The following is a 13,875-nucleotide window of genomic DNA, read 5'->3' on the forward strand; positions in this document are numbered from 1 at the left end:
TTTCAGCGGGAACAACCCGGGGTCGTCTGTCAGCGTGGCGTTGACATATTCAGCTGGAGTAATGGTGGGGAAGGATGTGCTGATGCAGCCAAAGCCAAACTAAATGCATTCGCCAGAGAGCAATATGCCGAGCCGGCTGCCTTCGGGCGATGAAAGCCCGGCACGTCGCTGGAACTCCAGCAGCTGACCAAGACTATTCAGAAGGAATACTATTTTATCACCTCATCCATCATTAAAATAAACAATACTGTATATCCTTTACTATCATCTTTTAATATTGGACAGCCAACAAAGGTTTTACCTGCTCAATGCCCTGAAGAGACTCTCCTACACCACGCAACAGGAGAGGCATTTCCATTCCTGCCATAGCTGCATATTTTTGGAATTAAACAACCCTTGATACAACGATGAAGCTTGCAGTTCATCTTTTTGTCTTTGGACTCTTTTCAGGCGACTAATTCGAGCATGTCACATTTAATTGTGAGTAGCATTTAATGGGCTTGATAAAAAAAAAAAAACCTGCTGATCACTTGTTACTCGAAAACAAACTGCATCCTAAATACTTTATGGGCTCTTAAATGTCTCGTAGTCGTCGGCGAGATAGGGGCAGTGATGAAGGGGAGCTTTTAGTGTGCAAAGAGGAGAAAACAAAAAATGAAAAGATCAGATAAAGAGGAGCTTTCATCAGTGGGTGGACTGATACTGTACATTTTAGTGCAAGGTTTGCATGTGTGGGCTGGAGACTTGTTTTAATGTGCAGTATTTTCTATGGAACTGGCAGGTTCAGTGAAGGTAAGTAGGGTAACAGCAGCGAGTTCAGCTGTAGTCTGTTACTGACTGACAACCCACTATCCTTGTGTGTTCAAAATATCAACAATAAGCACTGTGTGAGGGACTGAGAGGAATGCATGTTTTTGGTGTTTTTCTTTCCTAAGGCTACAGATAGATGTTTCTATTTGCTATCATTGGGAGGCAGGGGAGCTCTACTGTAAACCCATATAGAAGCCACGGCCAAAGCCCATCGAGCAGATGCCTTTCATTTGCCCATCCAACTCCCAGCTTCATTTGATGTTGTTCCCCGTGCTGTTAGCGGGGGCTTATATCTCTTCAATATTAATGGCCCATGGTGGGAGGCACCATGGCACTTAATAGAAACATTAATTATTCAAAAGGCCTATCTGTTGGTAGGCACATCTACTAATGTGCTCATATGTATACAAATCAGCTCATGATGGGGGCTTTGGTGCATACAATCAAAACCAAATTTATTAATAAATTCAGCCCACCAGGGGGATGTCTACTTCTTAAAGAAACTGTAATCACTGGGAGACGAGGGGGGGCGGAGGGGGACACAAACCAACGCAGACTTCACCGCCGATGAGGAGGAGAAATAAAAGGTGTGTCTGTGTGTGTCTGAGGTGCGCCGCCCATCATGCAGAGTTGGTTTTTCCACCTACAGCCGTAAACACATCCGAGCTCAGATAGTCCACAGGTGCCCCCCCCCCTTTGTTCTTCCCACAATTTAATTCTTTGTTCTCTCTGTTGACTCACTCAAATCCTCCATACATTCACGATTTCAACGTCATACAGTACATCTCCGGATATAGAATACTGAATCTGCAACACTGATTATGTAAGGCACTCTAGACTTTGTATTTTTTCTTTGAAGAACAATTTATAATTATTACATTTGTGTGTGAATCACTTTCATTAGGCGTTTTCCCTTCAGCTTACGATGTATACTTTGAAATTAGTATGTGTTTTTCTTAATTCCCAACACAGCTTTTGGCATCATCACTGCAACACTACATAACAATCCTGCACGATGGGTTTGTTGCTCATATTTCTAGCTCAGACTACGGGCTCTTGTGGATATCAGGTGGAGATTGCCCCTGAAATATAATGGGTTTCTGATTGATTCCTGACCATAAACACACCTGTAGGTCCTTGCTTTGATTCTCCCAAACTTTGACAAACAAATATTTTATGTGTAATTTTTTTATATGTTATATGTAAGTCTCACAGATAAGACTGATCATTTTAGTAACTTTGTGAGTTCTTTGTGAGCATTTCCATCTAAAACTAGAATTACAGTCAGTTGTATGTCTCTCCACTCAAGTTGTAGTTAACATGTGCATCTGTCCAAACCCATATAGATATTGAACTCTCAGTGACCTTGACCTTTGACCTCTAAAATCTAAACAGTTCATTGATGAGCTAAAGTAAACATTTGTGACAAAATTAAAAAAATTAAAAAATAAAAAATCCCTTAAAATATTCCTGAAAAATGGCTTTCAATGGTATTTGTTAATGTAAGGTGACAGTGAGCTCGAACTTTGAGCTTTAAACATTAAAATCGTATCAGGTCATCGTTGGTACTAAGTGAATGTTTTTGCCAAATTTTAACAAATTCCCTCACGGCGTTTTTGATATATTGCTTCCACAAGAACGGGACAGACGGATGAGGGTCACGTGAGGTCACAGTGACTTTGAACTTTGACCATCAAACTCTAATCAGTCCATCATCGAGGCCAGAATAATTGTGCCACATTGGAAGAAATTTCATCCAGGTGTTCCTGAGATATCATGTTTATCAGAATTTTTCAAATTGGGGTCGTAATGAGCTTGACCTTTAAACTTTGCCCACCAAAATCTAAGCAGTACATCCTTGATATCAAGTGAATGTGTTTGCCAAATTTGACCAAATTCCTTTTAGGCGTTTTTAAGATATTGCGTTCACGAGAACGGGACAAATGGACAACCCAAAAACACAATTCCTCCAGCTGAGGAGGCATAAAAACACTTCAAATACTCTTCAGGGTTCTCCTGAATATTTGCAAGTCTCACATTATTTCTAATTCAGTGACAGACTAAGGTATGGGGCTGGTGGTGCCTTTGAAATCACATACCCTGATCATAACACTGATGGGAACAGGGAGATTAACAGGTATGTCGCACTGGGTGGCTACGAGCATGTAGCATAAAACGACAAGCTGAAAGCTTAATGGACCTAATTCAACAGGAAGAGGCAGAGATAGTGACACACAGAAGCACACGGAGAGGAAGAAAAGACGTGGGTGTAGAAGACAGAAAAAGAGAAAGAATGGAGAAGCTGAATACAAAACAAAAGAAGCAGGGATGAGTTTCTTCTGTTTTTCTGGATTCATTTTCTGCACGAATTAATTAACCACGTCGTTAACTTCAGTTTCAATCGGCTAAGAGTTAGATGCGAGTATGCGGTAGAGTAACGAGGAGCCAAATGAATCGATGTGGCTGAACAGAGGTCTGGTGGGTTAACCACAGCGCACTGGTGTGTTACCAAGCCTAATTAGATAGCATGTCCCTCCTGACGTGACTCCTCTGTGACAGCAAACACCCAGCGGGCGGGATGAGGATGAAGCCTGAGCCAGCAAAGGCCCACTTATGGAGAACAAATGAGCACTTCCAGGTCGTGACCCTGGTGTTGGTGAGGTGGAGGACATCCAGTGTATTGGGTGAGGTGGTTGCAATGGGAGGGGAAGGAAATAGGCACACAGGAACAGTTGTGTGTTATCTGGATGAATAGCAAGGTATTCAAAATAAATAATTGTTGGGTAGCCACAATCGAAACAACTCGTTATTCAAAGGTATGATTGTGAAGTTCTCATTTTAACATTTGTTTGTCCTAAAATTACTTTCAGAGGACTGGAATAACCTTGTGTGAAGACAAAAGACGTTACATTTTAAGAGTTGTCTTGCCTTGTCCTTGTGAAGCATGCACAGATGCCAAAAAGACAGCCCTTTAAAACGGAATATCTCTGGCCCTGTGTGTGTGTGTGTGTGTGTGTGTGTGTGTGTGTGTGTGTGTGTGTGTGTGTGTGTGTGTGTGTGTGTGTGTGTGTGTGTGTGTGTGTGTGTGTGTGTGTGTGTGTGTGTGTGTGCGTGTGTGTGTGTCCTTGCCCTCGGATGAGTACTGAAGGTGAAAAGAACTCTCACATAAGCAAATCAACACCTTTCTCTCTCAATTAGAAAAAGAGATTCAGAAAGAAGAAAGAGGAGGTAAAAGGCAGCCTGAAAGAGCCCAAACATCGAAAGATCTGTAGGCTCTGGGCAGGGCCGGCACGACGGGGAGCCCGTCGAAGGTTTATGCTCATTCTTCCCGAGTCCGGATGAAAAACAGAGCGGAGTAAAATAGCGTGCTTCTCAAGCAGTGGCTCTCAATGCAAACTCAGACATTTTACTGTCGAGAGTCTAAGTGGTCTGTTAAGAATTCCGCTATTATCAGTTCAACTTTTGGAAAACAGAACGTGCCAGAATCGAGTGGAATCTGGGTTTACTGCACTTTCGTGATCATGATGTGCTTTGGAGAATACAAAGCAGGTATTTAACAGCATAACTATTGTCACCAAAGGGAATGACTGATCAAGCTGTTCGAGCTGTGAACTTTTGAATTTAAAGCAGGGGTGCAGTGCTATTTGTATTTAAGATGTAATCTCCGCTCCTACGTTGGCAAGTCAATAATGTGTATTTCTAACGAGAGAATTCTGTAACTTTTTAACGGCTGTTTGAAATTATTGATCTTAAGTGTGATTGTGCGACTTCGGTCACAACACGTTCCTGCAAATGTATTACAATAAAAGCCTTTTTAAGAAATAAGGGGTTTCTGTCCAATAAATGTTTGAAATAACACAGGAAGTGCTGAGTTTGTATAACCATGTTATGCAATAGGTTTTACTGCGCAAATAGCAGGGGATCATAACAAGGCTTCGAGTTGATGTAATTACAACAAATTTGATTTGTTTTTATTGGCTTTCTTGAATCATACTCTTCAGATCTTTAAACTCTCAAAACACGTAAATTAATTTCAATCAGACATTTTATTTCCTCACTTGAAAAAAAAAAAAAAAAAAAAAGTGGTAGACCGTTTTTCCGGAGCACCCCGCCCCGGATTTAGTTTATTCTCATGTGCCTCACGATCTTCTGATTATTGCGTATTGATCGGAGCTGGATCTGCGTGGGTGGGCGGGCAGGAAGGACAGACTGTGGGATTGTGGGTACTGACCTCGGTGATGCGTGGGTTGGTACACTTCACATTCTTGCTGGACAGGTTGAGCCAGCGGGTGGTGTAAGGGTTGATGGGAGGGCAGTGGTGTCGCAGCGTACACCTTCCCTCTCCGCTGCACCAGCCGCACTGAAACTTCCTCTCTGCCTTCAGACACATGCCGCAGCTGTCCCGCTGGGCTGCACACTTGTACAAGTGCACTGTGGGAAAAAAAAAGAAAGAAAGCAGCACAGTGAACAGAGTAACTGAGTATTTTCTTTTTTTTTTAATTAAAGGAAAATTTACAGGAGGTCTGCTTGTGAGGGAAATATCACCTTTTTTTTTTTATGTAACAAATATTTTACTATAATGTATAATTCAACAATATTACTCGAAGCGCCGCGGTCCTGACCGCATCTCTGCTGTGTTAATAATGACGTTAAAGCACACGCCGTGTGTAATAAAGCGATTATATGACAAGTTACCATCTGAATGAAATATCAAATCAAAATGTTTTCATATCATGGGGCAATTCGCTCTCAAAATATAAAACTCTGTGTTACTGCGATCTCCGTTTCCATGGCAACACACGGGCTACGACTAACAAATGGGAAACAATCAGTCACGTCAGAAGACTCTTATGTATCGCGTGCAATGTTTACTACTCCAGGAAGTATTCCGACCAACCGAATGTGTCACCTTTAATAGGCCTACAGCAGGTAAAAACAACATTATAGTGCATATAATATAAAATCTAATTCCAATTATATATTCCCATTGAGATGGCGGAGTAATATTTGAACACGGTACGATGTCATGCGGATTTGAGCACGTTCCACATGTACAGTCGACCAATCAGATCTCTGGGTCGGAACTACTGTGAGTTATATCTTGTATCAGTAAATACACACATCCTGTCTTGACTTCTGTTTTGATTAAAAAAAAAAAAAAAAAAAAAAGTGTACACAAATGATGAAGAACATTTACATTTGTCAATATTCATCCTTTTTTGCCAGCACGTTGACAGCAGCATCTTTTGTTTGTACCTTGAATGTTCTCCGGGTTGTCAATAATGAAGTTGCCGTTCCACACCACCGAGAAATCCACTGGCAGCTCGCTGATTTTCATTCCCTCGTACAGATACTGGAGGCCGAGGGTGGCGAGGAAGAGCGGGGATGAAGGTTGAAAAAAAAAAAAATGAAAAAAAGAGACACAAAGAGGAGGATTTCAATGGGACGTTCGGGAATTGAAATCCCCATGAGTCCTTGTATATGCGGCGCCGCGTCCTTCCAATGTTACCGCAAACTTACATCATCTCAACATCTGAGAGCTGACAAAGTGAAAAAAGCGCAAGAAATGGGGACAGCTGGGCCGAAGCTTGAGCTTCCCTTCTGGCCTTTATAGATGTTGTCCTTAACTGCCTCCTATGCCCTTATTTCCAGCCTGACTTTCATTGTGCAAGTGTGTGTGTGTGTGTGTGCGTGTGAGAGAGAGAGAGGGGGGGGGGGACAAAGCGAGAGCAAGAGAGTAAAATGTGTATGTTCATGGCTCCTGTGGGAATACTGCAGAAGTCAGTGCGTTCCTGACTGGAGGGCAGAGCCATGCTGCAGTCTTCTCCAGTGTAATTACAAGGCTGGGTCCACTGTATCTCCACTAACTCACTCGCATCCACAACCATAAACACACACACACACACACACACACACACACACACACACACACACACACACACACACACACACACACACACACACACACACACACACACACACACACACACACACTCGTTTTATACAAACAGTAATATAACCCATGTAATTACTTATTTTGGTGTACTTAATGTACAGCGTTTACCAAGTAAATGATACAAATTCACCAGATTATGCGTCGCTTATTCAAATCAACGCGTCAGCCGAACCCACCGAGCTGTTCTGGCACTGCACGCTGGAGCTGTTGAAGCGGAGGGCGGTGACTCGGTGGCTGACCCCCTGGATGTGGAGGACGCACTCGTAGCCCCGCTGGCCAGACTGAGGCTGCGGCAGGTTCTTGGCCTTCAGGGTTATCGGCTTCACCTCCCCCGCTGGGATCAGGATCTCCTCGGAGCGCACCAGTTGGGGACAGTCCTGCAGGGGAACAAACACGGGGAGGAGAGCGGAGAGCACCGCGAGTGTCAACTACACAGGGAAAAAAAAAACCCTGCCACAATTCATGCGAGATTGATAAAAGATAATAAGAAGCGGGAAACACAATAAGTGCGATTGAAGCAGGAAATTAATTCTAAGTTAGATGAAAAGTGACTTCTGTGACACTGGAAGACTCTGAGCTGATATCAGCGAGGTTAAAGAACACATTGTCAAGAGAGAAATTACGAAACTGCTCAGCTGGTAAAAAAAAAAAAAGAAAAGAAATGATATTAGTGCTCGGCGCTTCAAAGTGTTCGGCAGTAATTAGAGGTCAATTCTGTTGGCAATTTAACATTAAAGAAACATTTGCTCGAAGAAAATGGCTTTGGTCTCGGTGGCCTTTAGCTTTTCACATCCTTAAATCTGGAGTCGTCTTCGGTCATAGATATGACATCATACAGCAATCGTATAAAGGCAATCTATTCGAATACAGCTTTATTTTACTGGATGATTCTATCAAAACACCTGCAAGAAAGAAATAGGCTGATATTTAGTCATAAAACTGACACAGAGTAAAAACATATCTTCATCATCTAATTAATGAAGCAAGAAATAAAAAAAATAAAAAAAAAAAAACACTGCAAAAGGTGCCTGTAGCGGTGTTGCTGTGTACTGTCAACACTCAAAGGAGCAGTTAGAAACACACTTCTTTATTCTTTAGTGTAACGGGGTTTAGGTAAGCAAAAACAAACCGTCTCCACAGGCAAATATCTAAGTAGTGTATGTGTGCATAGCCACGGAAACTAACATACACACCACGCGGGCACATTTCAAGCAGTTTGTTTCAAACCTCCCATGATTGACACGGTCGGAGTGATCGCGTGTCATCGTCAGGACACCCGAAGCTCAATAACTCCGGGGATAATAGGCTGTTAATTGCTGCTGCGGAGAACAAGAGCTCTGCATGAGAGGCGCCATTTTTGGAAAACAGAAGAAGCTTAGACGGCTGTCTTTCTGAAGACATGCCCCGAGGCTGACACCGAGCTGGAACACACAGCAAAAGACGCAGGCAGGAGGAAAACTGAGAGAGGACAGAGGGGAAAGATAGGTTGTGTGTGTGTGTGTGTGTGTGTGTGTGTGTGTGTGTGTGTGTGTGTGTGTGTGTGTGTGTGTGTGTGTGTGTGTGTGTGTGTGTGTGCTCCACCCACCTCAGAAGCGTTGACTCGTCCCTCTTGGAAGGAACAGCTGGAGGGGTCGTGGGTACACAGGTTGCGGTATTTGCACCAGTGGCAGCGGAAGGCACTGTTCACACACGACAGACACCTGCACAAACGCACACAAAGAAACAAACACACGTGAGTGAGCGAGTGTCAGGGAGGAAAATGTAAAACAGCAGCGGCGTCAAGGAGGGACAGCAGAGTTTGCCAAAGTGTGTGTGTGTGTTGGAGGGGGTGGAGGGCGGAGGGCATAGGAAATGAGTTTAGATCCCGAGTGGGCACCTGCTGTTGTTGTGCCCTTGCGGTTGGCACAGTAGCTCATAGCTGTAGGGGCCAAGTTCTCTGCATATATTTCCTGCCGCCGTACAGCAATACTGCACGTCATGTGTGAACGAATATTATGGAACTCATAACGCCGATCAGACGGAGAGAAAAAAATAACAGGGCGAGAGACGGAGTGATGAGTATAATGAGGACAAATGAGACACCGGTGCAGCCGTGCTTTGTTGTAATGTACTGACTGTTAGGTGTGTGTGTGTGTGTGTGTGTGTGTGTGTGTGTGTGTGTGTGTGTGTGTGTGTGTGTGTGTGTGTGTGTGTGTGTGTGTGTGTGTGTGTGTGTGTGTGTGTGTGTGTGTGTGTGTGTGTGTGTGTGTGTGTGTGTGTGTGTTTGTGTCACCTTACAGACACTTGTGAAAGTAAACTTAGCTAAAAGTTGTATCATTATTCATATTCAGGATAATTGTTTTGTATTGCTTTCTTGGTGATGAGTTTCTTTTTAGGAACTTTGGCGTCTATCTGTGTCAGAGGGTATTTTGGCGATCACGGTGAACATGTGTCAGTGTGTGACATGAAGAGTTCGAAGGTCATAGGCGCCCGGGTCGTGAATTAGAGATTAAACTATGGGACATTTTTAAATCCTGCATTCATATTTAGGCACTGAAAATATCAAATGTACTCATTCCTCTACAAAATTATCCCTGTCTATGTACCATTAATATGCATTATATCACTGGATCATTAGTTCTAAAGCATAAATGTGGAAGCAGCTTTTTAATATGACATATGGAGTGCAGCTTATCTGAACTATTTATTTTTATTTTTAAGTAGTTTAAATTGATATAAAACAACACATTTAAGCTTACACACTCCTTGCATGTTTTTAAAATTAACTGCAGGCCAAAAAAAAAGTCCAATATTTCCCTCTGAAATATTGTACAGCAGATGTACAAATTAGCAGAAATGTACTCCACCTACACATGCATGGATAAATTAATGAACGTATGGAGAGACACAAGAACGGAGAAGAAAACAGGAAGTGTAAATGTGAGGCTGCTGTTACTCGCCGCACGTCGCCATAGCAAAGAAAACTCTCACTTTTAATTGATTGCGATGGCATTTACTACACTATGTATTCATGAACAGTTGTTCAGAGAGTGCATCTTAGTCTCGAGTGTCTCCCCTCGTCTCCTTCCTCCCCCTGATGTAAGGTGGAGCCGTGCGCACTTGTTTATTGTGAAATATTCATTGCTGCAAAAAGCATGGGAGGTGTCTGCGGCGAGCCCACTAATTCAGAAGAATAGGGCTAATTTACCTACAGGCAAATAGAGAGTACAGTATGTGTGTGTGAGAGGGAGGGAGGGAGAGAGCTGGAGCTGGCATCAGAGCGTGAGAGGAAGAGTGTATGCCCTTTTCAAGTGGATTCATCTTTCTCCTCTCTGTGTGTTGTGTGCTCCGTGTATAAGTATGTTTGTCATCGCTGATTAACGGAGCCGATGTGAGAGCTGGTAATTGCATTCTGTGCTTCTCAGACAGCAGACAACCACGTAAAGCTGGAAAACCAGAGAGGAGGAGGAGGGAGAGACGCAGAGTAACACCGCCAGCGTTTATCTGGCAAGAGGAGACAGCGGCTAAAACATTTTGGTTTTGATGTCGAGGGGGATCGTCAAAGGATAATACGACACACTATGATTCCTGCACCCCTGCTAGTGTCACCGCTCCGACGGCCTTACATCTGCCGCGCTCAATCCGGTAATACTCTCGACTCGGTGAGGTTCTTTGGATCTCGCACTAACAGAATCTGCCACACTGGAATGAAGCGAGCAATCGCAAAAAAAAAAAAAAAAAAAAAAAGGCACGGCAGACACAGAGATCCCCAATCCGAGGGATTCAATGCAACATCACTCAATCAGGGGGCAGACGTGGCATGAAAACGGGCATGAAATCTCCTCTGAAGACCTGTTAGGCGGAGAGCAGAGCGCTTTGTAGCGCCGCATGTTTGAGAAGAGGGCTTCATTAGCCCAACAACCGAGAAACTTCCCGTTATGGCGCGCAGGGAGCAGCCAGCGATCACGTTGCATTAGTTTTTACAGGGGATATTTTTAGGGGACCGGGCCCCGGCTAAGGTTAAGGACAAATTGTAACTAATTCCCAGAGCATTGATTCGGGTTTTTGTTTTTTTTGGGCAGCCGGCCTGAGGCTTTGTTTTCGTAAACGAAGAGTAGATGAACGGTCTCAGAGAGCGATACTCACAGTTGGTGGACGCTGCAGTTGTAAAACTTGACCTCTGTGCTGATGAGCATCTGACCGGTCTCCTTGGAGTTGAGCCTCAGCTCGACGCCTGACCAATCTGAACGAGAGGAGACAAGAGATCAGCATTTATTGGACTCTTTCAACACTATATTATACGTTGCATTATACATGCATGTACAGCAACAATCAAACGCGTGCCTTGTCGACCAAAAATACATAGATAAAAATAAGATTATAACAAGAGAATCATCTAAAACACTTCTCAGACAAGAGGCGATGTTTTTACACGAGTCCTAAACCTATGTTAAATTGAAGTAATCCATTATTTTATACAGTTTAGATTGACCACAGGTTTACATCAGGGAGGACTCATTCCTCCTCTTCATCATCTGTTCGATTGATATCAGTGTATCCCATTAGGCCGACAGCCTTTCCGTGTGTACGTCACTCTTTCTAAAGGGAAGGTTATTAACAATATGTAACACTTGATCTGTTGGTATTTTTCCAAAACATTGCAATCGATTTTTTTTTTGTTTTTTTTGGTAGACACATAGACACATATCTATCAATACTCTTTCGCTTTTGGCATATTTGTGATCTTTTGTCAGTAAATAATTTGTCATAGTTGTGAAGAGCAGATTTAATGAAATCTTATGCTCGTTACTTTTCTCAGTCTGTTTGAATCCTGAGTTCTCGGCACAGAAGTGTATTTAGGAAGCTAGCATTTCTTGTGTGGCACTGTTTGTAGGCAACCCCAAGGAGCTTGTGACTATATACAGTATATGTAAATATAATATTCATATTTCAGTCTCATTTAATTAGATGGAAATTTCTTTACCTGCATTTTGTTCTGCACGTGCTCTAATCTCTTCCCACGTGACGACAGACACCATAAATATGCGTGCGTGTGTTTGTGTACGCGCGTGTGTGTGTGTGTGTGTGTGTGTGTGTGTGTGTGTGTGTGTGTGTGTGTGTGTGTGTGTGTGTGTGTGTGTGTGTGTGTGTGTGTGTGTGTGTGTGTGTGTGTGTGTGTGTGTGTGTTTGTGTACGTGCGTGTGCAGAACAGCCTGAATTTCCGATGACATCCAGTGTGTAGGAGGCTCAACCGACCCCTCCGCGCCCCGTTCTCTCCGCAGCACCTGCTGCGAATCGCCGTTTTTTTGTGTGCAAACGTGTCAGTAACGCGGGCTCATAAAACAGACTTCTACTGCTGCACATTTGTCTCGCAGGATCTGACAAAGTGGTACCGAGGTCCTGTCCGAAACCTCCTCTCGGTTCCTTTTTTTTTCCCGTAAGTTGAAAGGAGTGCCAGCTATTTCCTTTAATGAGACCAGTGTCCTCGCAGCTTTATCCTGACCTCTCCTTCTGCTCCTGCACAGACTTTCATTTTAATTTCTCCTTCATCTTTTATTTTCCATTCTTGTCCACCTTTCATCTCATTAACAGAACCACTCCCCTCCTCCTCCCTTCTTCTTGTCTTTCCTGATTTCCCCTCCAGTCGCTGCTAGTGTACTCTGGATGTTGGGAAGCAACAGATAGAGAGATTTTTCTGGTGGGGGGGGGGGGACTGGAGATGGAGCGGGATAGTGGGGAGGTCAGGAGGAAGGTGGCCTCGGGGGGGGGGGGGGGGGAATGAACGCGGAGTAAAAAAAATGGAGGTACGAACAGCTGGATGGGGGAGGGGTGGGGTGTGGGGGATTACAGGGAGGATTGGCTGACATTTACCTGAGGGAGAACATTCATATTAGCGCCTGATGCAGCGCTCCCTGTAGGAGCTCTGGGCAAACAGGGCTGTCATTTACTCACAGGGAGGAGGATTTACCGAACCCTCCAAAACACACATTGATATCTGCACACTGCGCGTGATATATTATTCAGGGTGTTTGGTTTTTGTCACCCTTCAGCCATCTCGGCTCGCAAAGCAAGAGGCCTTTAACGGTCAAACAACAGATGTTAATATTCATAATGATATATAGCATGTACGTTTGCAAACATATGGACGCCAGAGCCGCTGTGATATGTTTATTTTACATACAGTATTTACCGTGCCGGAGGAACGCCTTGAAAGGTCATGAGATTACCATGAACAGTATAATAGAGGTGATTAGCATATCTTTATGTCCAAGATTTTGAATGTATTTTTCGTACATGCAATATGCTGTACCATTTTGTTTTGAAACTTGTATACACAGCTGTTATTTGAAATGTAATGTAGTCCCATTTGTGCGACACGTCTTAAGTGTTGGAATGTATTGTTCTATGTTAAGTCTCTTTTTACTTTAGCGTCGCTATTTATTGCACATAAATGTATGTTTCTATTGGAATAATAATAATAATGTTATGTTAAGTCCAAAGTGCAAAACTTCTATCAAATGCAGCAAAACGTGACCAAGACGAATTTCCCCACGGGGACAATAAGTATCTGGTTTCGTATCGTATCGTAGCTTTGCATAGCATAGCGTGTCATATCGTATGTTACACGTTTGACTTTAAGGTAAAAATTCCTTACTCTTAAGTGAACATCATTATTTCTTAGTTTTTTGTTTTTTTTTGCATATCTTTTTCAGGTAACACTACAGGTAAAACAACACACCGGCTGTCTGTTCTTTAGCTACACAGAGGCAGTAATTCACCCGCTCAACTTCCACGTCATTCCCTGTAATCGTCCCCTGTCTGGGCGACCTTGCACGTTAGCCCATCCACCGTCAGCCGAATCAAAGGGCAGTAATTTGTTGTTCTGCAGCTCGAACGGCACGGCAGAGCACCTCAGTCGGATCCTGAATTAGATCTAATGTGGGCCGCTCTGGTGTTTAGCACACGTCACAACGTGGCGGCTGATCCTGAATTAGTGGGCGCTTGTTATATAGACAGCCTCTGGTTTGGATCACTGAAGGAGTTTCAGTGTGTCTGCAGGCGAGCAGCGAGCTCGGTGCAGCACAACGAGGGACAAATCGGTATCCTACAAAGACTGCGTTTGGATGTGT

The 13,875-nt window shown here is 43.5% G+C and overlaps 1 protein-coding gene across 2 annotated transcripts in view; it reads right to left on the bottom strand.

The window, feature by feature from the left end:
- Positions 1–13,875, bottom strand: part of plxna2 (plexin A2) — a 192,531-nt gene that overhangs the window by 59,061 nt on the left and 119,595 nt on the right. For both annotated transcript variants that reach the window (XM_069704184.1, XM_069704183.1), the window contains exons 8-12: positions 10,892–10,988; positions 8,352–8,466; positions 6,943–7,143; positions 6,067–6,163; positions 5,042–5,241 (exon numbers count right to left, since the gene is read on the bottom strand). In XM_069704184.1, coding sequence (XP_069560285.1) covers positions 5,042–5,241; positions 6,067–6,163; positions 6,943–7,143; positions 8,352–8,466; positions 10,892–10,988 — 710 coding nt within the window. The remainder of the gene's footprint in view (positions 1–5,041; positions 5,242–6,066; positions 6,164–6,942; positions 7,144–8,351; positions 8,467–10,891; positions 10,989–13,875) is intronic.

The sequence above is a fragment of the Brachyistius frenatus genome, unplaced genomic scaffold (assembly GCF_029030835.1).
Source record: "Brachyistius frenatus isolate BFR_SWC_R1_liver_20210118 unplaced genomic scaffold, ASM2903083v1 Contig_50, whole genome shotgun sequence".
Taxonomy (NCBI): Eukaryota; Metazoa; Chordata; class Actinopteri; family Embiotocidae; genus Brachyistius; species Brachyistius frenatus.